General features: G+C 43.9%; 1 protein-coding gene across 3 annotated transcripts in view; it reads left to right on the top strand.

Annotated features, from left to right (window-relative positions):
- Nucleotides 1-27,526, top strand: part of LOC147701764 (sulfotransferase 2A1-like) — a 580,744-nt gene that overhangs the window by 458,597 nt on the left and 94,621 nt on the right. For all 3 annotated transcript variants that reach the window (XM_086930381.1, XM_086930382.1, XM_086930383.1), the window contains one exon: nt 18,623-18,800. In XM_086930381.1, coding sequence (XP_086786507.1) covers nt 18,623-18,800 — 178 coding nt within the window. The remainder of the gene's footprint in view (nt 1-18,622; nt 18,801-27,526) is intronic.

Genomic DNA, 27,526 nt, shown 5'->3' with positions numbered 1-27,526 from the left:
TCATAAGAAGGGAGCCGGGAGGGAGGGTCCACTGGGAGGCGGGAGCGTGGTAGCCAATCGGCTGGCGTGGGGGCGGGGCCGCAGACAGGCAGCGGTGGGAAAACGGGTGCAGGCTAGGCGGGCGGCCCTGCGGCGGCTGGGGCGCTGAAATCGGCGTCGGCGCAGAGCGGCATTGAGCACAGGCAGCAGGAGGCTCGGGAAGCAGGAGAGGTGAGGAGCGTGGGGCCGACCAGGCCGAAGGCGCAGTGGTCGCTCCCGAGTGGCAGACTAGGTCCCCTTAAGAAGGGAGCCGGGAGGGAGGGTCCGCTGGGAGGCGGGAGCGTGGTAGCCAATCGGCTGGCGTCGGGGCGGGGCCGCAGGCAGGCAGCGGCGGGAAAACAGGTGCAGGCTAGGCGGGCGGCCCTGCGGCGGCTGGGGCGCTGAAATCGGCGTCGGCGCAGAGCGGCGTTGAGCACAGGCAGCAGGAGGCTCGGGAAGCAGGAGAGGTGAGGAGCGTGGGGCCGACCAGGCCGAAGGCGCAGTGGTCGCTCCCGAGTGGCAGACTAGGTCCCCTTAAGAAGGGAGCGGGGAGGGAGGGTCCGCTGGGAGGCGGGAGCGTGGTAGCCAATCGGCTGGCGTCGGGGCGGGGCCGCAGGCAGGCAGCGGCGGGAAAACAGGTGCAGGCTAGGCGGGCGGCCCTGCGGCGGCTGGGGCGCTGAAATCGGCGTCGGCGCAGAGCGGCGTTGAGCACAGGCAGTAGGAGGCTCGGGAAGCAGGAGAGGTGAGGAGCGTGTGGGCAACCAGGCCAAAGGCGCAGTGGTCGTTCCAGCGCAGGGGAGGGCGTTCCTGCGCAGGAACGCCTCCTAAAAGTGGCTGAGTGAAATCTAAGAGATTTTACTCAGTCATTTTTAGGCCAATGCTGCGTCAAAACCCTGCGCCTGCTTGAAGCAGGCGCAAGGCTTGACGCAGAGCCTGGACGCTGGAGCTGCGTCGCGCTTGCGACGCAGCTCCAGCAATGCGCTGATTTTACAGCACAGATGCGTGACGCTTCTGTGCCGTATTTGCCACATGGTGCGCCACATTGTAAATAGGTGGAGGAGCTGCAGCGCACAATAACTGGCGCATTCCTGGGGATGCGCCAGTTATTGTAAATCTGCCCCTATACATTTAGCCAACGAGGGAGCACTTACTGATTAGACAGTAGAAAGTACTCCAGTTGAGTAGAGGTACTGCACAAAAAGGTGGCATCTTCGTGGACAAACACGCAGGGCGGGATTCATTCTGCCCCCTGTTAGACTCGTTTTATGTGCCCTTCTGCCCTCTGTTAGACTCATTTTTCCCTTGTTTTTCTGCCCTTCTGCCCTCTGTTCGACTCGTTTTTTGTGCCCTTCTACCCTCTGTTAGTCCTTTGTTTTTGTGCCCTTCTGCCTTCTGTTAGACAAGTTTTTTGTGCCCTTCTGCCCTCTGTTAGACTCGTTTTTTGTGCCGTTCTGCCCCCTGTTAGACTCGTTTTTTGTGCCCTGCTGCCCTCTGTTAGACTCGTTTTTCCCTTGTTTTTCTGCCCTTCTGTCCTCTGTTAGACTGTTTTTTGTGCCCTTCTGCCCTCTGTTAGACTGGTTTTTCCCTTGTTTATCTGCCCTACTGCCCTTTGTTAGACTGCTTCTTGTGCCTTTCTGCCCTCTGCATCACCACATCATCACTCAGCGCTAGCCTAGCATCACTCAGCGCCCCCACATTATCACTCAGCACCACGAGAGCACCACTCAGAACCACCACAGCATCACTCAGCACCACCACAGCATCACTCAGCACCACCACAGCATTACTCAGCACCACCACATTATCACTCAGTACCACCACAGCACCACTCAGCATCACCACAGCACCACTCAGCACCACCGCAGCATCACTCAGCACCACCCCAGCATCACTCAGCACCACCACAGCCCACTCAGCACAACCACAGCATCACTCAGTGCCACCACAGCATCACTCAGCGCCACCACATTATCACTCAGCACCACCACAGCATCACTCAGCACCACCACAGCATCACTCAGCACCACCACAGCATCAATCAGCACCACCACAGCACCAATCAGCACCACCACAGCACCACTCAGTGCCACCACAGAATCACTCACACCACCACAGCATCCCTCAGCACCACCACATTATCACTCAGCACCACCACAGCACCACGCAGCACCACCACAGCACCACTCAGCACGACCCCAGCATCACTCAGCACCATCCCCGTATCAATCTGCGCAACCATTCAACAACAACTGGTTCAAATATGTTTCAAGCTTTATTACAAATGTCACAAAAAAGATGTTTATATTTCACTTCTGTTCTTGGATTTTCGTCACAATAAAATACACCAAACATAATCTTCACAAAATTTTAAGCTATTGCCATTATAAATTAAAATCACTTTTATTAAGTAAAAGCCATTGTAATTTGTGAGATCAATACCTCTAAGTCACATAAATACAAAACATGTTGCATTACAAATGCTATAGGTGTCACATTTGCAAAAGTTATAACTATTGGCATTGTAAATGACAAAGCTATTAATTTAGCTATTTTCAAAACCAACACATAAATAAAAAAAATTGTCATTTACAAGACCAATAGCTCAAACTTTCCTAATGCGAGACCTATTACATTGCAAATGCTTGTTTTTATATCTGTCAGTGCTTCCTGTTGAGGTTTAATTTTCGTGAAAGGCGCCTCATTACCTACTTGTAACTATTCTCTGACCCTGCTTCAAGGGTCAGAGCAGGGTCAGAGAATAGTTGCAAGTAGGCAACGAGGCGCCAGGAAGCACTTACACGCTTACAGCAGCAAGTGCCCAAGTTGAAGTTAATTTCTTTGTAACCCTTTTGTAAAAGGTTACAAAAAATTAGCTTCAACTTTGCACCTGCTGCTGTAACCCTGTAAGTGCTTGGCTGGAAATTCGTCCCCGCTGATTTGCGGATTTTACCGGGATTTCGCTAGGTTCGCGGATCGCGGAAAATACGCAAATTCCGCGAGTGGAACGAATTTTCAGCCCATGCTTAATCTGTGCACTGCTGAGTTTGAGGTTAGTTTAAAAGTAGCCTTGTGTGTGCAGAAAGAGGCTAGAGAGGTGCAGAAAGAGGGAAGAGGAGTACAGAAAGAGGCAAGAGAGGAGCAGAAAGAGGCAAGAGCGATGCACACAGATGCTCGTGGGGTACAGAAATTTGCAAGAGGTACACAAAGAAGCAAGAGAAGGGCAGAAAGAAGCAAAAGAGGTACAGACAGACACAAGAGGTGTAGAAAAAAGCTAGAGAAGTGCAGAAAGAGGCAAGAGAATTGTTGAAAGAAACGACAGAGGTGTAAAAAAGGCAAGTGAGGTACAGAAATAGGCAAGAGAGGTGTATAATATGGCAAGAGAACTGCATAAAGAGGCACGAGGGATGCAAAAAAGGGAAGAAGGCTGCAGAAAGAAACAAGAGAGGTGCAGAAAGAGGGAAGACGAGTGAGAAAGAGACAACAGGGGTGCAGAAAGAAGCAAAATCAGTGCAGAAAGAAGCAACAGAGGTGCGGAAGGAGGCAAGAGATCTGCAGAAAGAGGGAAGAACATTGCAGAAACAGGCAAAAGAGGTGTAGAAAGAGAGAACTGAGAGGGAACAGATATGCATAAAGAAGCAAGAGAGGTGGAGAAACAGGGAAGAGGGGTGCAGAAAGAGGCATGAGAAATGGAGGCATTTACAGAAGAGGTGCAGAAAGAAGCAAGAGCATTGCAGAAAGAACCAACAGAGGTGCAAAAACAGGCAAGAGAGGTGCAGGAAGAGGTAGGAGAGGTGCAGAAGGAGGCAAGTGAACTGTACAAAGAGGCAAGAGAGTTGCAGAAACAGACAAAAGAGGTGCAGAAAGAGGGAACATTGGTGCAGACCGAGGCAAGAGAATTGCAGAAAGAGGGAAGAGGGGTGCAGAAAGATGCAAGAGAAATGCAGAAAGAAGCAAGAGCCGTGCAAAAAGAAGCAACAGATGTGCAGAAAGAGGCAAGAGTGTTACAGAAAGAGCAAGAAAAGTACAGAAAGAATCAAAAGAGGTGCCAAAATAGGCAAGAGAACTGCAGGAAAAGGAAAGAGAGGTACAGAAAGAGGCAGGAGAGGGGCACAAAGAAGCAACAAGGGTGCAGAAAGAGGCAAGAGAGGTATAGAAACAAGCAAGAAAGGTGCAGAGAGGGGGAACCGGGGTGCAGAAAGAGGTATGCAGGATATATAAATTTGCAAGAACAGTGCAGAAAAAAGCAAGATAAGTGCAGAAAGAAGCAAGAGAGAAAGAAAATAGGGAAGGGGATGCAGAAAGAAGCAAGAGGGATACCGAAATTTGCAAAAGAGATGCAGAAAGAACCAATAGAGGTACAAAAAGAGGCAAGAGGGGTGCAAAAAGAGGAAGGAGAGGTGCACAAAGAGGCAAGAGGGGTACAGAAAGAGAAAGGAAAGGTGCAGAACAAAGGAAGAGAAATGCAGAAAGAAGCAACAGAGGTGATGAAAGAGGCGCGAAGGATGATGAAAGAGGCAAGAGAAGTTCAGAAAGAAGTAACAGAGGTACAGAAATAGGCAAGAGAGGTGCAGAAACAGGCAGGAAAGGTGCTTACATAGGAAACAGGGGTTCAGAAAGAGGTAAGATGTGCATAAAGATGAAAGAGGGGTGCAGAAATAGGCGAGGGGTGCAGAAAGAAGCAAGTGAGGTACAGAAAGAGGCAGCAGAGGAGCAGAAACAAGCTAGAGAAGTACGGAAAGAGGCAAGAGAATTGCTGAAAGAAGCAACAGATGTGTAGAAAGAAGCAAGAGAAGTGTAGAAAGAGGCAAGTGAGGTGCAGAAAGAGTCAAGAGAACTGCAGAAAGAGAAAAGAGGGATGCAAAAAAGGGAAGAAGGGTGCAGAAAGAGGCAAGAAATCCCCCGGGGCATGGCCAGACATATATATATATTTATTTAAGAGTTTTATATAGCGCTAGCCAGACCCAGAGGTATCAGAACACTTTACAACATATATCATGATGTAATTAGTTATACAGTATTACAATAAACAGCATTGTCTTGAGTAGAATAATGTTCCGAGTCAAACAAAAAGGAACAGGCAATAGAAAGTCTTCTTATTGAGGAGTCTAGGTTCTGCTCTTGGCAGGATTCCTTTGGCGAAGGGTCTTTGTCACATTATGAGGCATCTCTCCCTACAGGTGAAATCAGTTGAGGAAGAGGTCTATGAGCTGGCTTTGGTATTTTACGAAGGAGGGGTTAGTCCTGATGTGGACTGGTATGGAGTTCCAGATTTTGGGAGCATTTCCCGAGAAGGAGCGAGACAGGGTTTTTTTTTTTGCGGGCTTTCGGTGGAATTAGAAGAAGGGTATTGGTGCCTTGTTTGTCCTGTCATTTTGAGTTTGGAAGCCAGGTAGGCTGGTTTTCCGAGTGAGTTCTCTTAGAGAGGGAGAAACGTGGTTGTATTTCTTTGCTCCCGTGATCATCCTGGCAGCTGCATTTAGGGTTACTCGGAGGGAGCTAAGTGAGATTTTGCCATGCCCGTGAGAGTTGCATTTCTGTAGTCCAATCTAGACAGCACCAAGGATTGTGTGGCCAGTTTAAGGTCGTTAGGGGGGATGAAGGGTTTTATATTGTTGAGTAATTTTAGGTTCAAGAATGCACTCTTTGCTGAGTTCTTGATATGTTTGTCCATGTTTAGGCTTGGGTCCGGGGTGATACCCAGGGATTTTACAGAGTCTGCCAGGGTAATCTTGCAATTAAGAGCGTCTATGGATTTTATATATATTTTAATTATTCTTAAGCAGGGGAGTTGTGCAACCCCCCCTCCTGAGGATATTATTGGCCCTGGGGAGCCCATGCCCCGGGGCTTTGCCTCATTCTTTAAAAATATATATATATATTTAGGGAGGAGGGCCATGTGGCCCCCTTCCCTTGGCCACTATTGGCCTTGGAGACCCCATCCCCCGGGTCTTGGCCACACATTTGGGACCACGGTGAGCCCCAATATCTCCTGCAGTCCCTGCCAGCTCCCACCCCCCTGCAGGAGCCAGCATTTCTTTTGGACAAGGGGAGCTTCTTATATGCAGCTCCCCTTGTCCAAAAACAATTCTGCTTCACTTCTTGGAAGCGAGAGCAGGTTTTCTGCTACCCCTTTCAAGAAGCAAAACAGTGTTTGCTAAGGTAGGGCAGAAGCCATGCTCCCTCCCTGCCATAACAAATGCAATGTCCTGTGGTGGGCACTTCAGGACATTGCAGGAGCCGGCCCTGGGGTATGGTGGTCCCCAGGGCCATCTAGGACTCTAGGAGGGGGGCTGCACACCCCCCCTCCCAACTGATTTATGCCCCGGGGAGGTAGTGGTCCCCAGGGCAGTGTGAGGAGGGGCAGATGCCCCCCCTACTTCTTTTATATAATTGGATCCCTGGGGAGGTGGCATTCCCTGGGGCAGTGTGCCCCCACATGCATTTCTTTAAAAAGCCCCTGGGAGGTGGCAGTGCCCGGGGCTGCGTGGGCCATGTGCCCCCACATACGATTTTCTAAGCCCTGGGGACGTGGCAGTTCCGTGGCTGCAGAGGTCCCTGCGGGCCCCCGCTACCTATTTAGGTATTGCCCCCGGGACCTCGGCTGATTTTTTTAAAAACAAGTTATATTTTTGGCCCTGGAGGTCCTTGTGGGACCCCCAGAGCAGGGGGTCAAGGTGTTTCTACCTGCCCCCTTTTCTTGTTTTTTCATCTTTTTTCTTCTGTTTTCCTGTGACTCTGTTACTGAGTCACAAGATGGGTGCCAACACATTCTGGTTTGGAGTGTTGGCAGCCAATCAGAATGAAGCTTATGCTTTGGAGGGTTTGCAAATCCTCCTCTGTGCTCAGATATTGATCTTTTTATTTTTTGATTTTTTCAGGAACTAGTAAATAGATTTTCACCATTAAAAAAAAAAGTTGCTTTCTTTACCAAGACATACCTTTTTGCCACATTTGGTGTAATTCCGTTCAGCAGTTCTGGCTGTAACTGTGTCTTAAGTTCCTATGGAAATGAACATGAAGAAAACGCGTTTTGGGGCCCCTGTTTGTTCTCGGCCCCCACTTGATGAATCACCCCAAACCTTTCAAGACAGGAGTCGACCTGAGTGAACCCTTAATTTGGAAAATTTCACGAAGATTTGTCAAACGGCGCCAAAGATACTGACAAAAGAAAAAACGTTTTTTGAATAGAAACAAGGTTCTAACTATAATTACCTGCTGGCGACCGCTAGTAGGTAATATATAGGTACATATGTTGTTTTGACTTATACTTGGTGCTCCATTGTGTCTGGACAAAGCTAAAACTCTCTGAAGAGCTGTAATGACAGAGAAACACATGTCAGGGATTGCTTTTATTCATTTCAGGGTGGCGTGGATGGTATTTTACCAATCCAAAGCTGTAATACTGTGCCTGGAGTGGTAAATGGCTTTTGTCATTTTACATCTGGGCATGGATAGCATTGTGCCAATCCTAAGCTTAAAGACTTTGCTGTAGAAATGGCAAAATAATTTGTCCCTTTCTATCTGTGTGGATAGCACTGTGCTTATCCTATGCTTAAAAACTTTGATAGTTGAGCAGGCATTTGAGGTGAACAAATTTAGAGTGTTGCTGGTGTTGAGGGTGCTCTGTACAGAATCTGCCTTCCACCTAAACTTGGGAACTACCCAGAGTTCTCTGCTTCTTTTGCGGCACATAGGCTATTCCCAGCAAAAGAACCATTAAGTAAGACACTGACAAGTGGAGTTAATCAGATAATAAACAGCTATTATATAGTAGATACTTTGTTGACTCTAGATACCTGTGGTGTTGCACTCAGCCAAACACTGTAGATTCATTGTCACTTTTAGTCGCAACAATCACCAAAATGAGGTCAAGCAAATATAGATGAGAATCCATGATACCCCAACGTAAACAGAAGGTCTCTTTTTCACCATGTGCAAACAAGTTTGCACCTTAGCCTAGGCTATCCAAAATGTCATCAAAACTTTCTTATATGCAAGATGGAGGGGTAGCTTTACATCCAAATGCAGTGGAAGCTGATGGACCGCTGCCTGCCCTTCCGGATCCTTTAACCTCTCTTCCAGTGCCACAAATCATGGGTCACTCTGTAGGCTCAGATCAGTTGATTAACACAGCAGCCAACCAAACTACTACAAATATAAACATCACAAACCTGAATTCTCTTTCAAATCTGAAAACAGACTTAACCATGCAGCCCATACCTAAAAAAGAATTAAGCAATCAGCGCAACTCCGTGTTATCTTCTATCTTCATTGTTGTTAATTCCATCAAATCTGAACTTATTGGATCCTTCAATCAACAATACAAAGAACGCTGAACCAGATAAAGACTCTTTAATGCAGCAACAAGCACTGCCAAGTGCACAACAATCACTGTTAAACATTTCTACTTACCTAATATGTGAGATAGGAAGTAGCAAAGGAATGGGAAGGGGTAATCTATTCACCCCCCACCACTATCAAATAAATGGAAGTAACCCAGGAATACGGGAACAAACGCTCAGTTTTGATTTTCATACTGCTGCATCCCATTTGTGATTCAGTTGCAGGCCCTCCCTTGGACATCAGACATTAGCATTATAATGCTACAGCCTAAGCGTTATAATACCAGTCCAACAAATATGACATCCAAATCTCCCCATCATATAAACTCCACCATCAGCAACCTGTTGGCAAATGTTCATAAACCATCTGTTCCAGCAGCATCTAACATGCAAGACTGTGTGGGTGCTGTACTTATTGGCAAGCTAATTGCCTTGCCGTCCATAGTCGGCGATCTATTAAAGGAGGTGAAAGACGTCACCATAGTGTAATTTTCTGTTATTAACCCACAAGTGGCCTCGCCTTTTGCAGCACCTCTGCTCAACGCCAGCCCAGAAAAACTTAGCCCATCCATCCAGTCGATTTAAAAAAGTAGTTAATATCACAAAATGCTATTACTTTCCAAGTGGTAATCCATTATCCTCTTGAATTTACTAACAGCAGTAAGAGTGGCCTATCTCGCAGCACTCCTTACTATAGTAAACACATCTAAAAACCCGAAAATGAACCAGCTTTAATCAACAATACTTTGTACAATCAATTGTCCAGGCATAAAAGGTGGTGATTAAGAAAACAAACAAAAAACAGGACAAGCTCTTGAGAGCTGCAAGACAGGCCAGTATTTCTGATGTTTGGAAAAGCCTCTCCAGAGGTAATGTATACGGTACTTAGCATGGAACAGCCATCTATGGTATCCAGCTATTCAGCACAAAGTACAAGTGTCTCTTCCATCATCCCACAGATCGTAATCAAGGACCCAGCCAGGTAAACCATAGGCCCTGCAAATCCAAAGGAACTTATTAATTCCCAGTTTGTTACAATGGGAATACATCTGCAGATAGAACCTATGTGACCACCCTTGGAAAAAGTAACAGAAGTGAAGTTTCAGGCATTAGGATCAACATCAAGACAGCCTCTCATAGGCGAAACCACATCATATCAACATCTGAACCATATGGCACCTTAAACTCATGAAAACACAAAAGTTGTGTGCAGAACACATTTACACATACATGCTTGGAACACCAGGCTCTCTAACACAACCTACTGCAGAGTCATCAAATAATTATACAATCCAAGACACTTCAGCTTTGATTACTGTCTGGTATCCTGAACATACATCTAAAGGCAGCAGGGATGTACTGAATCATGGTAAAATGTTTAAACGTATTGCTTCCCACCCAAATCTTTGTAATATAAATGCCAGTAACATTGTCTCTATATAATTCACAACCTCAAGCATATTTTTTCACAAGGAAGCACTGTCTTATCATGGACATCTCATTCTGCAGCTAACTTTATTCATGAAAATCAGGGAATCCAGGAAGACTTGAGAATATTGGTCACGCTCCCTATCCAGCAGTCTTCTTAAAGAAGGAGCTAAACTCAGATTCAACCCAGGCTCTCCAAGGCTTAGGTAATATATTTGTTGGTCCCAGTATCCACAAAAAAATGCAATAAGCCTGCTTAAATCAACCATTCCTCTCAAGGCTCAGACCTTAACCATCTCTTCTCGCAACCAGGCTGGAAGGCAGTACAAGTTCCTACTTCCGCCACTTCAAAGAGCCAGGAGGATTGGGGATGGCTTGCCACAACCTTGGCCAGGCCTCAACCAAATTGACATGCTCCCAATAACAATTCCATACAAAGTCCAAATATCAAGGAAAACACATAATCATTTTCCCTTGTTTCCTGCAATGTGGCTGGGTTAAACAAAACTTTATGTAGACAATGGTGCTGTGTCGGTTTTAGTCTCCCATGATATTCTATGTATCCAGGAATCCTGGTGAGACTGCAAAACCCCGTGAAGGATATTACAAGTTTTTCCAGCCATTGGATCCCACCTAAAAGGGCATAATAAAGGAGGTCTCTCCATGTACTTATCCACTGATTGGGATTTTGCAGCTATTGAGTATTCCACCAGACACAGAGTTTCTTTGTATTAAGATCAAAACGCAACTTGTTTAGGTGTCAGCTATGTTTCCTAAATGTGTACGTACACCCAGCGACATCAGGGAAGAGCCAAAAACAAATGATTTAGTGCAAATTATCTTAGATATCAAGCTCAAACACTCTATGCTAATTTTGTTCTGACTGGAAACTTCAACTTAAACCTACACAAAATCCTTTTTACAATATTGCAGAAAAATAGCAGATTAGCAATGGCTGATCCCATTTCAAGTTACCAGACCTCAAAGATCAGACTCCATAGGCTGAACCCTCATGGCTGATCTGGAAGGCATGTCTATGTGGGCCCTGAATGGTGGCTTTCCTTGTGATCAACCGGTGCTTCCTATGCATACTTCAGAGAAAAGACTGGCTGTTTTTTATTATACCTTAAGTTCGAGTCTGTTTTTTAGTGCTGTAATCGCCTTCAGGCCCGGACTGGCCGTTGAGGGCACCGGGCAATTCCCCGGTGGCCTGCATGGTTGGGGGCCGGTTTTGGGCCCCTGGGGCCGTTTTTGTTACAGGGCCGTTATGCTGCAAAAACGGCCCTGTAACAAAAACTGCCGAAAACCGGCCCTGTCACAGAGCGCGGTCGCACCTCTCCCCCCTCCCCTCTCCTCCCGGAGGGGGGGAGGGGGGCCGGCCGAGCACTTTGCCAGGGCCGGTTCTGGTTCCCAGTCTGGCCCTGATCGCCTTTTCTATTATTCCTCGCTGTGAAAGTGACCACATGCCACAGAGGCTGTTTATAAAGAGTCCCATCAGACAGTACCTACCTTCAAAGTCCATCGGATCGAATAAAACCAAAAACAGGTGCAAACGTGTCAAATGGAGCACGGATATAGCCACAAGCTATGTTGTCTTGGAAGCAAAGTTACCAGATTAGTGTAGCGCTCCATGTTACACAATCAGTAACTTGAAACTCTTTGTTCAGCAGCTACTGTATTATTTGGGCAGTAGTTCACGGTTCATCTCTTCATCTAGAGCACTCATTCCTACTTTCAAGCCCCACAGGTTCAACAATGAATTTATGGCTCAGAAAAGATTTTTTCATAACAAAGCAAGATTACTCAACTCCTCAGCTGTGAATTAATCCTTGTTGTTGGAAACAAATGCCTTGAGTTCCTAGAAAAAAAACTGAATTGGCAGTCGAAACAAAAGCATGAGGAAATGTTGCAAATCCTAGTCTTTCTTACTTTCTAAAATAGAGGCTCAAAAGAGTTATGGATCATCATCAACTCGCCTGCACAAAAGCTCTGAGACTGCAAATGTAAATGTGAATAACGTTGCCCCTCCAGACTGGATCCCCCACATTAGCTCCATCTATGGTGATTTATTGAAAATCTAAATTACCACTCAGTAACAGCAGGTAAAACAGTGGTTCCCAAACTTTTTCGACCCGCCGCTCCCCTGACCCATTGGCCATTGCCTGTGGCCCCCCGCTGTTATTTTTTTGGGCGAGTGGGTGGGATGAAAGCCCGGCCTCGGGAGTGCTTGCATTTTTCTCCCTGAAAATAATTGGGGTGTTTCATATTACTAAGGTGGCGCCTCTAATAAAATATTCCTAGTTACACTTCTTTGCCAATGCCATTTTTATAGTACCTCCTCAAACTTTTTTATCCCACTTACACTGCTAGATAGCACTCCTATGCATGTAGGCCCCATTGCCAAAGTGTTTCTGCGCTTGAAGAATATTTGCATGCACTTCCATTTCTACCCATATCATACGTGCAATAGACCTCTCTCAGCAGGGCGATTCATGATTTTGTAAACCACATACAGCTTTATTTTTGCTGTCTTCTCCCTAAAAATCCCTCCAAATCAATGCAAGTAAAATACATTCTTTAGATGTTTTTTTTTTAAATTTCCCTCTTCCTTGCTTCAAAATTTTGGCATCATGCCGTATATGGTGTTTTACTACCCTGTGCTCAAGGAGAGCGCCAGCATGTCTAGAAATGTGTGTGTACTGAAAGAAATGTGAACTGGAAGTACCTTTGATTCAAGTACAAATGTCACTACTTAATAATAATTAGTATGTTTAATGGACAGGACAACTGTACTTTTCTGATAAATTGCAATGGTGTAAAATGCATTTGGAAAAAAGAAAACTATTAACGAGTCTAAGAAATAAAATCAGGCATCTTCTGCCTACTTTGTGAGTGTTGGAATGTGGGGATCCAGTGAAATATGGAGCTCATCTCCCTCAACATGCCATCAATTAAGCACTACGTTTACAGTTGTAGGCATGTCACTTACAAATCTTCATCATCATGTGTTTAAGTCTAATTAGTTCAACTGAAGCCAACAGACCCTTCAACATTGAATGCATTAAAGTTTTGGTGCCTGGCTCCCCTGGCTAGGTTTCGTGGCTCCCCAGGGAGCCACAGCTCACAGTTTGGGAACCACTGAGGTAAAACAACCAGGTCACGAGCTTTGTGGTCAACCTTGATCAAATTAATCTTTTTGGCTTACCCTTCATACCCACAAGTATCCGCAAACAAATTCAGAAAAGTAGAGCAGATGGGGATTCTGGCCACAATGGCATCCTGGTGTCAGTCTGTAAAGCGCATCTTGAGTTTTTTTATCTAAATTATTAGAAAACCTTTTTCAGAACATGTGTGGCTATGGATTCGATTCTGTCATCTTGGCAATGTTTTGGTCTACACCCAATTTACAAGAATGTTCCAGTGGTAACCGTTAAAGCCCCTGGCATCGACCTGCTGGAAGATCTCGACACTTGGGCTAACTCCAGGAATCTAATCCTATTCCATCAAACCAGGTTCAGCGCTTTCTCCTGCACCAACAACAATCTGGTAGCCATGATGATGCTTGTAGGTAGCAAAATAAATAAGCAAAGGCGAGTTACTCTACTGCTGTTTTATAGATTACTGCAAAACCTTTGACCACTTAGACTGCCAGCTGCTCTGGTCAAAACGTGCTGCCTGGCAAATTTCAACACCACGATTGAGTGGCATTCAATTGCTTTATTCCAAGATCTGGGACAGAGTAAAATTGGGAACCAATAGTACTATTACCAGCACAATCAAGACACAACATGGTGTTTAACAAGGGTGCATGCTGGTTCATTCACTTTTTATTCAGTATATCTGTGATCTACTGCTCAAAATTGGTTTCCGTTTTCAACCATGCTCCTAAACTCCTATACCTGAGATGTTCTACGCCAAGGAAGTAATCCTTCTCAGTCAAACATCAATTGGGGTACAAAGATTGATTAAGGTATTGTTTAAACACAGCAGCTCAAATGCAAGGAAAATAAATTTAGAGAAACTAAAATAGAATTGTAGTGTTTGGTAGATTAGGCATAATCAGCAGCACAATCACAGTATGCAATAAATCACATTAGGCATAGGTATCACATAGCACACAGAAATACCAACTTCTAAAAGTCGTAATTCCCAAATAGTCATAATAAATCTGCGCACACCATTGCACAGCATTTATTATTACAGTTCCATACATACTAAACTCAACCACGCTGCTCTTCCCATATCAGGAATTACCACTGACACACTGATCAGGGAATCCCCAAAGCTTTCCAATGGGAGGGCAGGCCAATGCCACCAACTGTAGCATAGATAGCACACTCACTTTACACTGGACAGTAGTGCTAAAGTACCCAGAGGCCTTAAACCACCAACACCATGTCTGAAATAAGGCGGGAGAAAGGCAAAAAGTTTAGGGATGACCCCGCAAAAAGGGCCTAGTCCAGCACACACATTTTCAAATTTTCTAGGGCAGCCTGACTACGATAAATCACCTGTTCCGCATGTTGGAATCAGTCCAAGTCATCCTACCAATCCTGGACGCTTGGAGGTCAACATGCCCTCACTATATTTCTTTTAGCCACCCCAACTGACAATTGTTACCAAATTTTGGAATACCTGGGCCAAGTATCTTCTCTCTGTATCCATAGCAGCCACCTGGCTTCCAGCGGGACTATAAGGCTTGTGTCCCTGGCCATGACTTGTACCACTCCCTCTCAATATTGCTGTATTATGGGACAGTCCCAGAGTATGGGGAAAAGTAAGACCACGATGTAACATCCCCTAGCACAAAGGGCTGTATCTCACCAGCCCTGAGGGTGTAGCAAGGATCTAGAATAATAGGATCTGGGCAGTATTCATAGTTGTATCATATGAAAGCAAGCTCTTATGGCTACTTCTCAATTGCTTCGAGAAGTCATCATCCTCAATGAGCCCTATGTCTCCTTCCAATGCATCTTGCAAGGAACACAATGGGTCTGGGGAGTTATTCATGATTTTTTTTATATATCAAGGAAATCACCTTTGTTGGCAGTGGGTCCTGCAGTAATCGGTCCTCTAAAGGAGTGGACTCTGTCAGTTGCTCTCCCTCCGGTACGTAGCATTACATGCCTCAACTGCAGGTAATTAAAGAGTTCTGTTTCCCCCACTTCGTACTCTTTTTGTAGCTCTGCAAAGGCCAGCAGCTTGCCTATTGTTGTTTAGTTAGATATCAAAATTGAGTTTCCAATTTTTGTGCCATAGCTTGTAATGTATGGATGCCCGTCTCCGCCACAGTTGCTTTCTCTGACATTTTCTTGAAGTCTGCCTGAAGAAGGTTAACATCTACTGTAGCTGCCTCAATTTTTGGCTCTAGATTAATTTTCAGATTTTGTATGGCTGCCATTATGTTCTAGAGTAAAGTTTCCGCCATTTCGAGCGTCAGGGAAGTCACCTTACTCCCATTCAGGAGGAAACTTAAGACCATTCTGTTCACTCAGGCATTTGGCTAAGTCTCTCTAGTTTTACCGGCAGACATGTTAGGTCCAGGTTAGGGTCTTGCTCCAGCGCTTAGAGACCTGTTGGTGATTTTGCGCTATGCAAATAGAAATTAACATATCATAACATAACATAACTGGACCTGGCCCCAGTGACTGTTTGGGCACTGCGTATTCGTCCATCTTGTAAGTTTACATCTGTTGCTGTCACTTCAGATTCACCATTTCCTGTTTGATAGAGTTGCAAAGTCAAAGACAGAAGAGGAGGGCGAGGGGAGAGAAAAAGTTTGTACCTCACTGGCGTAGCTGTAAAGATTCGGTGGCATGCTTTTATTATTATAGAATCCTGCCTACAGCAGTTGCTGCGAGCCTGTATCACCGCAAGTCTCACCTTCAGACCATAACTGCGAGCCTCTCGCGCTGGTCCTTTACCGATGCGTGCCGTGCTACAGTGGTGATTGCGGGGCCCGCGATGCCTGATCACCCAATGCACACCTCCTCCACACCAGAGTACGTTGGGTACCTCCGATAGAGTTTCCAGGATATTAAGGACACCTCTCATGCTTTGAGATCTGACCTCTCTCTCTCTCTTCTGTCCATGCCCAGTCCAGTGTCAGCAGGTGAATCCCCTGTAGAGGTAATAGATAGGAGTGGCGAAAGGCCTCCAGAAATCATGTGCAGGTTCACACACCTGCTTATGGCCCTGGATCCTCACCAGTTCTGTCGCCTTCTCTCAATCCGGCCTGTTGGCTAGGGCCAGAGAGCGAAGCATCCATATGAATCACGTGTTGAGGTCGGGTTCGGTGACTGTTGACTTCCTTTTGAAAGGAGCATACCTGCAAATAATAGTAAGCCTCATAAGATTCCTCAAAACAGCAGAAAAAGCATTTAGGAACGCAGCTTTGCCACCTCCATCTGTAGGAACTCAATCCATCCTAGATCAGATCACCTTCACTGAATAAAGGTGTATATGCGGTCATAGCAGTCAGGCAGCCAGCGGATGGTTGTCATCTTGTTTTACCTTAAAAACTATTTCTTTGGTGACAGGTAAGTTGAAGACCCTAACTATCCTGCCATCACAAATAACGCAATGCGCAGCTGGCTGTGTATGGCTTCATGAGCGAGTGCTGTCCTTTGAGTCTGCATGTTGTTAGTGCAGCAAGGTTTTAAAATCCTTGGTGTCTGCACAAGTCTTTTTTTTACATCACTCGATTGCATAGCTCTGCTTTGACCAAGTACAGTTTAAAGCACATGGCACTTTGTAATTTTATACACGCTCATACGATAATGTCAGTGTTGGACAAGACATAGACTTTGATGTGGGGCCATTTTTATGTAATTTTTAACCTTTTAGCCTCCATTTAGTTAGAGCAGTGAACCGGCTTGTGAAATGTTTGTGTCTTTGATTTGCACCACGCTTAGCACTTTTATTTTACAGGGCATAGCCCTTTACAAATTAATGCAGGACTGTCCATAACAGTGTCACTTCATGCTGCCTTGCAGGCGTCGATAGATGTAATTAATTTAATCAACCAACCATAGAAACTCTGGGCCAACATTGTGGATCTGCTGAAATTTCTTTGTTAAATTCTTTTATGATTATCATGTTACTGCAACTACGCATTCATACTTCATACTGGTAGTTGCATCAGTCTTTTTAGCACATCGTCAAAGACAATCATGTGTTTGATTTGCATACTTCTTTTAAAAACTTGATGTGCTCAGAAATATAAGATTGTTCATTTTTTTAATCCTTGTTCTAAAAAGAGGATTTATAGAAGTACAAATTGACAGAGAATTGAAATGTTGTATTATATTTGCAGACTATTTACATACAAATACATTTTGATCTATGGTTCATCATTCTTTTCACTAGATTAGATATGTTTTAGAATTGGAAAATACATATATGGAATGCATAAACAAAATACCTGTTTTGACATGTGTATTGGGGACAGAACTGGACTTACTACCTAGGATAAATTTAAAAACTGATGGTTCTAGAACATTGCACTGATAAAGCCTTTCATATAATTGCAAGTTACAGGTTCTAGTATGGGTATGGGTGGCGCCTTCTTAGGGTCAGAAAATTCCCCTGATAGTAATGGAAAACAAAACGGTGATTTAACAGTAAGGAGGCCCTGAGCATTGCAGCATGTAAAATCTTTGATATACAGTTATGGAGTACTCTTTTGGCCATAACGTATTGCATCTCTTCTCATTCTGGAAAGTGATTCTTAGAGTTTAGAAGTTATCCCAGAAAATAGCATGTGGTTTTCTTTTTTTTTGCACTAATGTGTTAAGCGTTTTTTCAGCCTAAGCTTTGAAGGTCACAAAGGTGACCTTGAGAAAGATTATTTCACCACCATGAGCGGTTCGATACATAGGCAGCTCAGATACATATTCATGTGAGGGACAATGTTATCCTAATTGTGACCACCTATAGGATTGTTTCAGCAACCCACTAAAAAGTATAGATAGCAATTACCTCAACTACTGAACATCTGTCATATTTTTGGATCATATGAAAGATTTTTTATTCACCTATATCTCTGAAGCAATATGGTTTAGATAGTGTGTCTAGCCGAAGGGCTTCAGGGGGAAATCTTTATCTAGCATTGCATCAAGGTATTTAAATCATCGACTACATTTTCAGAACATTCCCTAAAAAGTGAAGTGTTCCACTGTGTGCAAACATTTATTTGCTGTATTATATAGTGCCAACTCAACCCAATGGCATTGGAGCGCTTTCCTTGAGCACCAGTCACATTGCACAAGGTCAAATTCACTTTGGAATGTAGAGATTACGTAATTTGCCAAGAATCACAGAATTTTGAGCTGATCCCGGAACTCAAACCTGGTTCCCTAGTTCTACGTTTGCATCTCTGGACATAACCTCACAATCCCCAAGAGACAACATGATTTGACGTGTAATATCTAGGTTTGCTTCATCCAGGAAAAGTATGTATCATACTGAGTAGTCTGGCCAATGATTCTAATATACAGCTGGTGTTACCTGCAGACCTTTAGTCCTAATGCTGTATTGCCATTTAAATTTATCAAAAGACATGTACCATATTAAAAAGTGCACGTGATAATGTACAGAAATACCCAACTGGTAATTAGGTGAAGAAATACCTACTTTTAGAAGTAAATGTTATGGTCGGTTCTATCTTATAAATGTTAGTGTTAAAAGCAGAAATACAGAAATACAAGTTTACCTTTCGTAAACTGCATCCTTAGTCAAACTGTGTGCACAAGGATCCATCTTTTCAACTAAAAAGTGCCCTGGAGTCACTTATGCCCTTTAGTGTTAATGAGATTTTATGTTTGTTTTTCCAGGATCTGAGAGCAGCCGTGGTGAAGATCTGTAAATTCCTGGGAGAAGAGTTGGATGACCAGGCCATTGATCTGGTGGTAAAACATGCAACCTTCGAAAGAATGAAGGACAACAAAATGGCCAACTTTTCACTTCTAGGTGATGCATTCGATCAGACCAAGAGCTCTTTCATGCGTAAAGGTATGGGAATTCTGTTCACTTTTCTCATTGCACAAATACATCTTATTCTGCAGCCAAACAAGGGTTTAATGCCACAATATTGTGGTTACTACTATCGAACAACTCAAATTTGGTATCCACAGTAAGGGCTGAGAATATTTTGTCACGGTAAGTATATCTAGGAGGTATAGTTTTCTTTCTAATTCCACATCTACTTACCTTGACAATAGAGTTTTAGCCCTTATCGTTGATTCGATATTTACATAGTTCAGTATTTCATCCGAAATTTTGTGAATCCTCCCACCCAAGAATGTATATTCTCAGAGAACAAATTTAATAATGCTGTCTGAACCACAGTCAATAGTTGAGATGCTAGTTAGATTTTTGGCTATTCTGTCTTTGGGTTTGTCCTCAAACATATTAATCAACAGGGTATTCTATTTTTAAGTCTTCATCAGGACAAGATGCATTTTATCGATGCTAAAAACTGAAGTGGTTCACCTCCTTGAGCAGGCATCTTATTGGACAATATGGCTAAAGACTTATAAATGGTTTATTAACTTTAATTCTTTAATTTTCTGCGTTACTTAACACATTTTAGAGTTTCAAAAAGTGTAACTTTTTTCAGGTGCTGCGTTTTTAGGTCTAGCATTAGCCTGGGTCTCTTGTCTTAAAGAAATAAAAAAAAATAGTATACTCATTCACATACACAAATGCACGAATATTCAGTCACTCTTCTCACCCGTTGGTCTGCATGGATGTCAATTCTCCAAAGTGCCTGGGGTAGCGGTAGTGACATAATGTGCCCTTTGACCTTTAACAGGAAGTGAAATCACATAACTGCACCCTGGTGGTGTTGCAGGAAGTGATATCATGTGACCTTCGACCCTTATGACCTCAGAGGAAGCAACATTATCAGATGGGGAGAAAGTATATGTGCAAAATGATTCAGTATGTATAGGAGCTACAAGCCTTTTTTCAAAATTATTACACCTATAGCAAGGCTGCTGCCATGTCAAGAATGAAATCATCACATACCCATGGGCAACTGCCATTTACCAAATGACCATGTTATGCGGCCCAGTTACAATCAACTATGTCCACTTACAGCTCATAATGCCATCCCCACATGATGAGACACAAATGTGATTGAAGGCTCACCAAGGCACATAGATCAGGACAGCATCAGCTGATCTGATACAGCTTGTCGTGGATTATTGCACCAGCTTATCAGTTTCCACATGCTAATGTTGGAGTGATCCAACTTAGAAACACATTTTAATTCAGTTTTACAAAACCCCAGTGAAGCACACATTTCCATTCCAACCAGTTTGCATGTGGGATAATGCAAGGAGTCATGGACGATAGTTCCCTTTTGCCAATTTATCGAGTGTGCAGATGACCAGACGTGAGAGGCGAAAGACTGGCACTTTTCAGTAGTCTAGATCGGACATGCTAAGCAGCTTCTAGGTATTTTGAGATTGACATCTCCACAAAGGGAGTAGTTTCAGATGTGCAGATTCTCAAGTCTACCTGATACTGCCTTACACCCAATAGGTGGCAAAGTGGTACAAATCCATGGAGTCCTTTGGCTCGTAGAGACAGGACAAAAAAATAGATGACCCTAGTTTTCCCATGCCTGGTGGAAGATAAGACACTGTTTACAAACAGCGCACATTATCTGTCTGTTTCTAAAAGGAGCTAGAGGAGATATGCCTGGCTTCAATTGCATATACAGACTTTTTGTTGAATTGTGGGAAATGTAATCAAAGAATTCTTCAAGTTTGGTTGACATTTCGTTAACAAAAGGTCTCTTGTCAGGCTTCCCATCTGAGTAATCAAATGGGATTCCTCCCATTCACAGAATATTTCTTTAGATAATTTAGAAAAGAGAGAGTGATGGAGGATCGGTTATACCAATAAACATTTTAACCTAATGCAGATAGAGTGCTCCTAGTGTATCCCAGTCACAGAATCGTATGTGCAGCAGGACTTTCTAAAATGTCACACAAACCTCTCTTATAGGGTTTGAGTTCCGCAGTGGACCATTTACGAAAACATTGACTTATAGATCTCATTTTTATGTGTCCAAATGTTATTTTTAAAGTTAAATCAAATCTCAATGGTGTTAGCGTGGAGCTTCTCGCTAGTTTAAAGACTGTATAAAGTAATTTTTTGGGGGGCAACCCCAAGGTGTCAACATTTTAGACCCATACAAGGCAGAGCTAACTGCTTGAGCTCTAAAAAATTGCTAGGGCGGTGGGAACTGGGTGAAAAAAAGACCGTCTGGTAAACCTCATGATAGCTCCGGCCTGTGTTTTAGCCGGCGGGTGCTGTTTATAATTTGAGAGGATCAGGACTTAAAACCTGCGAGCCTGACACCTAAGTAGTCTAATATGGATTCTCTTTTCAGTATTGTTTTACCTAGTATCAACTTACCATTAAAGAACTTGTACAGATTTGTAGCCCTAAATATTTAAGTCCATTATTCTCTAGGCCATTTATGGTGCAATAGGAGACAAATCTCTCTAGGAGACTGAGGCCCTCTGGACGTTTTTGATACTAGAAGTGTGCCATCCGCAAACAATATTGCAGGGGTTTTAAAAATCTGCTAGAGTTGGAGAATCATTTTCACATTTTCTCAGGTATAAATAAAAAAAAGGGTCAAGACACATCTCTGTCACACAGCTTTACTGACTGGAATGGTCTCGGTTAGTTCTCCTTTTGGACCCAAAAGCTTCTAGTCAAAGTTATTTGTATCCATGCATATTTTTACCTCCAATAGTGCCAATGGGCCACCCAACTCTTTCGAAATCTCTCAGAGCTTCCCCCTTGGGACCTTTGGTCAACATAGGCTGCCCTAATTTAATATCCACAGTCTCCCCCTGAGCATAAGAAAGAGGGATATGTGGTCCACTGTGCTAGTCTTTGGTCGGACACCTGCCTAGCAATGGCTAAGAATATAATTTTCTAACATCTAGGTTGATAATTTATCCAGGACTTGTCAACAGGAGATCAATGGTTGTCTATTAAATTGGTTTGAATGGTAGTTACCAGGTATACTATGGCAACCGTTTTATGAACTGGAACAATCTCTGCACCTTTCCATGTAAGTGGAACAGGAGTTCCTGGAACAATAGCATTGGAGAGGGTGTTGATACAGGGTACTCAAGGAGAGTTGCCTTTAAATCTCGCTGGGCGGACACAGCCAGATAAGTATCAGACATAGAAAATGTGTGAGGGGCATATATCTAGGCATGAGGAAGCCATTTGAAATTGGGATAGTTCAATATAAAGGGGTTGGGAGGTAGTTTTTGGAAGGATCATCAACATTGGCAATGGAAGTCTCAAACTTGTTTTCCTCTATAGGAGATGAAAATAGTCCTTTAAAATTTGGAACCTACTTGTGGGGCAAGACATGGATCTCTAGTTTCATTGATGTTTTCAATTTACCATAAGCTAGAATGTGCCAGAATATTTAACTATCCCTGAAAACGTCGTTTCATCCAATTGCTCCCAAAGTTTTGTTCACATGGTACTTTAGTCGGATCTTTGGTCCTTTTATATTTGATCATAGCCTCTTTCACACTGGTTTTACCCCCCTCTTAAAAAGCATTAATGAATGTATTCTTGGCAGTTTGACACTCATTTTTGAACCGGGCGTGGGTTCTTTTTGTGTTATTAGGGTTGTATTTCGATTTTTTAGAAAAACCTCTTTTAGCTCTGCAAAGAATGTAGCATGAGCTGCCAGAGGTTTTGCTGCATTCTCCATATTTTGGCTAATATACAATAAAACGCGGCTAAGACTCTTTTTCATAGCTGCAAAAACAGATGGCCATTTTGATACCTGGTCCCACTTTACTATCCTTCTACTATTGGTAATGGACTTATCAATTGTACTTTTTTGAGAGAGGTCACATGACCTATTGAATAGGGAGTCAATAAGGTAAACAATCAAGGGGCCATGATCACTCTCTCGGGACCACAGCCATGTCAATCATTTCAACCCACAATCTCTATCAAGGAAAACATAGCAAATATTACTTCCATATAATACGCTATCAACACACAGGGGTCTGTGGGTGACCGACCATTGCAGGCACGTAGGCCATCAGAAAGTATGATATTGACTAATTGGCAGGAAGTCCTGTTATGCTGAGAAGTCTTAGCAGGAATGTTTAGTTCTTGAAAGCCTCAGTATACGTCCTCCTCCCTGAGTAGGAAGAATAGTTCGAAGGAAGTAATAAAATAACCCCTTATGATAGCCTGAAAATCTCTGCCAAATATGTTTAAAAAATCAGATAATGCCGGGAGTGTTTGGCAGACTTGCTAGTATTTCTACTGAATACATTGATCAGGAGACATTTCTGCTCTTCAGACAGTTCCATGTTGAATTGGTACTGATCTGCCTAATTTGACAATTCAGGTTAGTTTTAACCCATGTACAAAAGCCACCAGAAGCTCAGCCCCTATGTTAATTTCGCCCTGAAATGTAGTAGGTTTTATAACCATCTCTGAAGAGGTGTGGGGGTCTATTGCACAGATCTCCTCTATTAGGCAAAAGTCAGTTGTCTATAAATTCCAGCAATCCCAGTCATTGACCTTAGACTTTTTGCCAGAGATGTTCCAACTCAACAGAGACATTTTTCTGGAATGGTCTAAGTTTGCTGTCTCTTCTATGGCCATGCAGGATTCCGTAGGCAGTATTGGGGTGCTTGGGTCAATAATTTGGTTCTAAAGTAATTATCTCTAATACCTTCATTTGTGCACCTAGTAGGATTTCCTGTGGCAATGGCCAGTCAATCAACTCCTGCTAGGATTGATTTCAATTGCCAACCCTATACCAAAAAATGTTTGTGTGAGTTCCTTGCACAATAAGAATTGTATTTAAATTTAATTGAATCGTTTTGATGGGGCAACGAGCAAGTGCCAAAGTTCACTATCCCATGAGCCAACTTTTCAGTTTTTAAGACAAGTTTTATGTGGTTATAGGCCTTAGTCAGGAAGGCTTAATGGATGGCTTTTCAGATGTCTGAACAAATAACATCATATGATTTCATATCAAGATTTCAGAGCCCCTCTTACCCAGTCAATTACTTTATTTACCAATGAGTCCTCGTTATCTCTTGTGCCACTAAGGGATTTTGGGATATTGATCACTTAAACCATTCCTGGGGACAATTCTTTATGGGCTCTGGTGAGGTCTTCGTAGGAAAGATGACCCTTTCCATATTGTGGAAGGCGACCGCTGTGAGGCATTTTTGGGTAGAGGGGCTAGCAATGGGTATGAATGGTTCCTGTATTGGGAGGTGAACAAGCAATCAGGGCTGGAACCTTTTTCAGTGGGTTCCACTCATAAATCTGCCTCAGCTCTCTATTAGTAGAGTTGAACTTGACCAATGTTGGGTTCTCACTCGGTCCTTGAAGCTGATTTTACTTGCCAGCTCCCTATATGTTTCCAGTGAGATTGTCCTCTATAGGTTACTTGTAAAATGTATCCATTAATAACGTGACCAAGTCTTTTAACTCTACAATTATAGATTTAAGATCTTGTATGATGTCAAGTAGTGCCTTACTAGCTAAAGATGTGTTTTTTACCAGATTGCTCATCAGTCCCACAGCTTCATTTTTGTCACCTGTAGACAGTGTTAAGGGGTCAGGGTTGGCTAAAGCAGCAAATCTATTATTGCAAATAATTGTTAACTCCAAGGTTATGACCGGGGGACTAAGCTCGTAAAGGTGTCTACATGTGAAACCCTGGTTATCCAACTCCTAACACCAGGTTGCCCTTCAATGGATGTCAGGACTTACCACCCTTTGCTCATGCTCAATGTAGACAATAAAATTCTTTGTAAAGTTCTAGTGACCCGACTCCTGCCCCATATGCCCTCCTTGATTCACATAGATCAAGCAGGATTTATTCCTCGGTGCAACACAGCGCTCAATATCCCCAGATTCCTTTCACTCATGAATGATGATTTCTTAGATAAACGGACTGGAGCAGTTATGACAATAGATATTGAGAAGGCCTTTGACAGCTTGAGTTGGTACTTCTTATATCCAGTTTTGGTTTGAATGGGTTTGGGTCTTGGGTTTATACACTAGATCAAACTTCTCAATATGGGTCCCATGGCACGGGTTTGCACAAGCAGAGCTATATCTGATCCTTATGATGTGGGGCGTAGGACTAGGCAGGGGTGTCTGCTGTCCTCCTTTATTTGCCGTTAAAATTGATTCACTGGCCAGTAGTGCTCGTCGAGGGAGATTTTACCGTGGGTTGGAGGTTCGAGGGCAATCCCATTATGCAACATTATATATCAATAATATGCTATTGTTTCTCCGAAACCTCACACTGGACTCACCCAGTGCAATAGACTTATTGGAGCTCTTTGGCACAGTTTCAGGCCTGCAAATTAATTGGCAGAAATCCCACATGCTTTCTCATCTGTAAGGATACCGCCCAACCTCAGAATTTGAACAGACTCACCTAGGACCCAGACCTGTCTGAAATATTTAGGAGTTAAAATATACCATAACCACCAAGAACTATTAGAGGTAATATTGGGACAGCTTTTGGAGTACTTCAAATTAGTGTAACGTTTTGGACGTCATTCCCATTACATATGGCTAGTAGAATAGCTGTGGCTAAAATCGTGGCAGTACAGAGACTGCTTTATTTTTTCTCCATGCTGCCACTGATGGTGCCTCGCCGGCTGTTCCGGGACATGGAATCCCTGCTATTGGAACTGATCTGGTGGACAGGTAGATGAAGGGTGGCGCTATCTAAATTGCAGCACCCTGTAGCGGAAGGTAGGCTGGCGGCACCAAACCTAAAATCGTATTACTTGGCAGCACAGCTGCAATGGTTCAACCAGTAGATTTATTGCAGAATGAACCCTTAGGAGGGTGTCATCGACTCACCTCCTGTCTTGCAGGACTTGGCACAGGTCCTCTTAGTTCACCGACAGTGACTACTTGCTGCCTTCGAGGAGTTCCTGGTGATATAGTAGAGCTGGCAATGTTGCCGACAGCGCACCTGCATCCCAACGCCTGCTGCTGAAGAGGTTGAAGATAGTGGCCTACAAAGGAGTGTTGGGAGGAATAGCACGATGGGCTTCTTATGGGTTAAACCATACAGGACACATTTATCAGGATGGAGAATTGCTCATATTTGAGGACTTGGCGGAAGAATTCTGTATTTCCGGTGTCCCAAATCTTGTTGCACCTGACAGTGGTAGGAACAAATAGGAATCATTAGGGAAATGGAGAGACTGAACCCACAACACCCCAAGTCCGTCAGCTGCTCTGTATAACGACGGGTCACATTAAAGCTGTCACGTGTCTATATCAAACCATATGTGCTAATACTCTTATTTTTTTCTGATAAACAGACTTTATTGAATTTTTGCACAGGAGGTACAATATGACCCACAATTATTACAGTAGAAAGTGTTATAGCAGTTAACCACAGTACAGGACATAAGGGTTGTATATTATCATGGATCAGAGGCAACACATCCAAACTAGGCCTGGGCGGAGCTGATCTCTGCAAAGTGAGATAAAAAACTCTGCCACACTATGTGGAGTCCCGCAAGCAGTGGAGTGCGTTGAGGTTATGCCGTTCAGGGTGATTTTGAGCCCCTGGTGTTTGTGCAGCGCAGTAAAATCATCACAAATGGCACCATGCGCATCGCTCGCAAGAGGCTGCAGCTTCCTTTCTTCTGCTAAAGTAAATTTTATACTTGAGCAGCTGCTTTCCTAAATCAAATGGAAGGATTCTCATTCACATTGAGAAGTCTGACTACCCGTGTTGAGAAATCTCACCAGGAGGTTGATTTTCCTCACTCCTGCCTGGCAACTAGAATTTGACGAATGCGAGCAAGGGAAATCTAGCCTGTAGGTGGATTTTACTCGCTCGCCACCTTGATGAGCGTGATCAAGGAAAGATGCTTGGCTCTGCGGAGCAGAGTTTTTCAGAACTCCGGATGATCTGCAGAGTGTGGAAAGCTCCCAAATGGAGTGGAGTTCATCACCCAGCGTTAATCAAAACACGTATCAAAATGTGAAGTCCCAGGCAAATTGTCCCAACCACTTCCCCCACACTCAGCCATTCTTCAGGGGACATCCCTGGGCCTCGTAGACAGGACCATCTTGTTGTGCACACAAGTCCACCACCAACCTCCATTGCAAGAGGGTGTAGGGGCAGAGTCCTTCCACCAAGTAGCAATGTCCGCTTGGCCACCATGAGGGCTATACACAGGTATGATTGATCTGCCCTCAAGCCCCTGGAGCACTCAAATACCTTCAGTAGGCGCACTAAGTGTGAAAGAATGACTTCCCACCCCAGGAGGAATTCAGTCTGTTACCCCACCGTGATCCAAAACGCCTGAATCCTGGGGCACGACTACACCATATGATAAGTCAGCAGGATCACCACAGCATTGGGGGCAGGTGGGTTCAGAAAAGAGGCCTGCTTGGTGCAACCTAGCTGGGGTAAGGTGATATTGATGGTCCTAGGTGCCATCATTACGTCCTACCAATCGTCATCTTCAGGGAGACCTGGCCAGCCCTCCCATCTAGACCAGGTGATCCAGGGTACGAGGGACATTGATTATCAATGTACAGTAGATTTTAGGGACCCCCACCCACACCCTTGCGGAGTGCACAGATAAAAAGCTTCGCCCCACTGGACTAAACTCAGGGAGTAGGTCAGTCTGAGATACATGAATAATGAGTGTGTGTTAGTT

Source organism: Lissotriton vulgaris, chromosome 7, assembly GCF_964263255.1.
Source record: "Lissotriton vulgaris chromosome 7, aLisVul1.2, whole genome shotgun sequence".
In the NCBI taxonomy this organism is placed as follows: domain Eukaryota; kingdom Metazoa; phylum Chordata; class Amphibia; order Caudata; family Salamandridae; genus Lissotriton; species Lissotriton vulgaris.
Note: the sequence above shows the minus strand (reverse complement) of the source record. Positions and strands in the feature narration are given on the sequence as shown.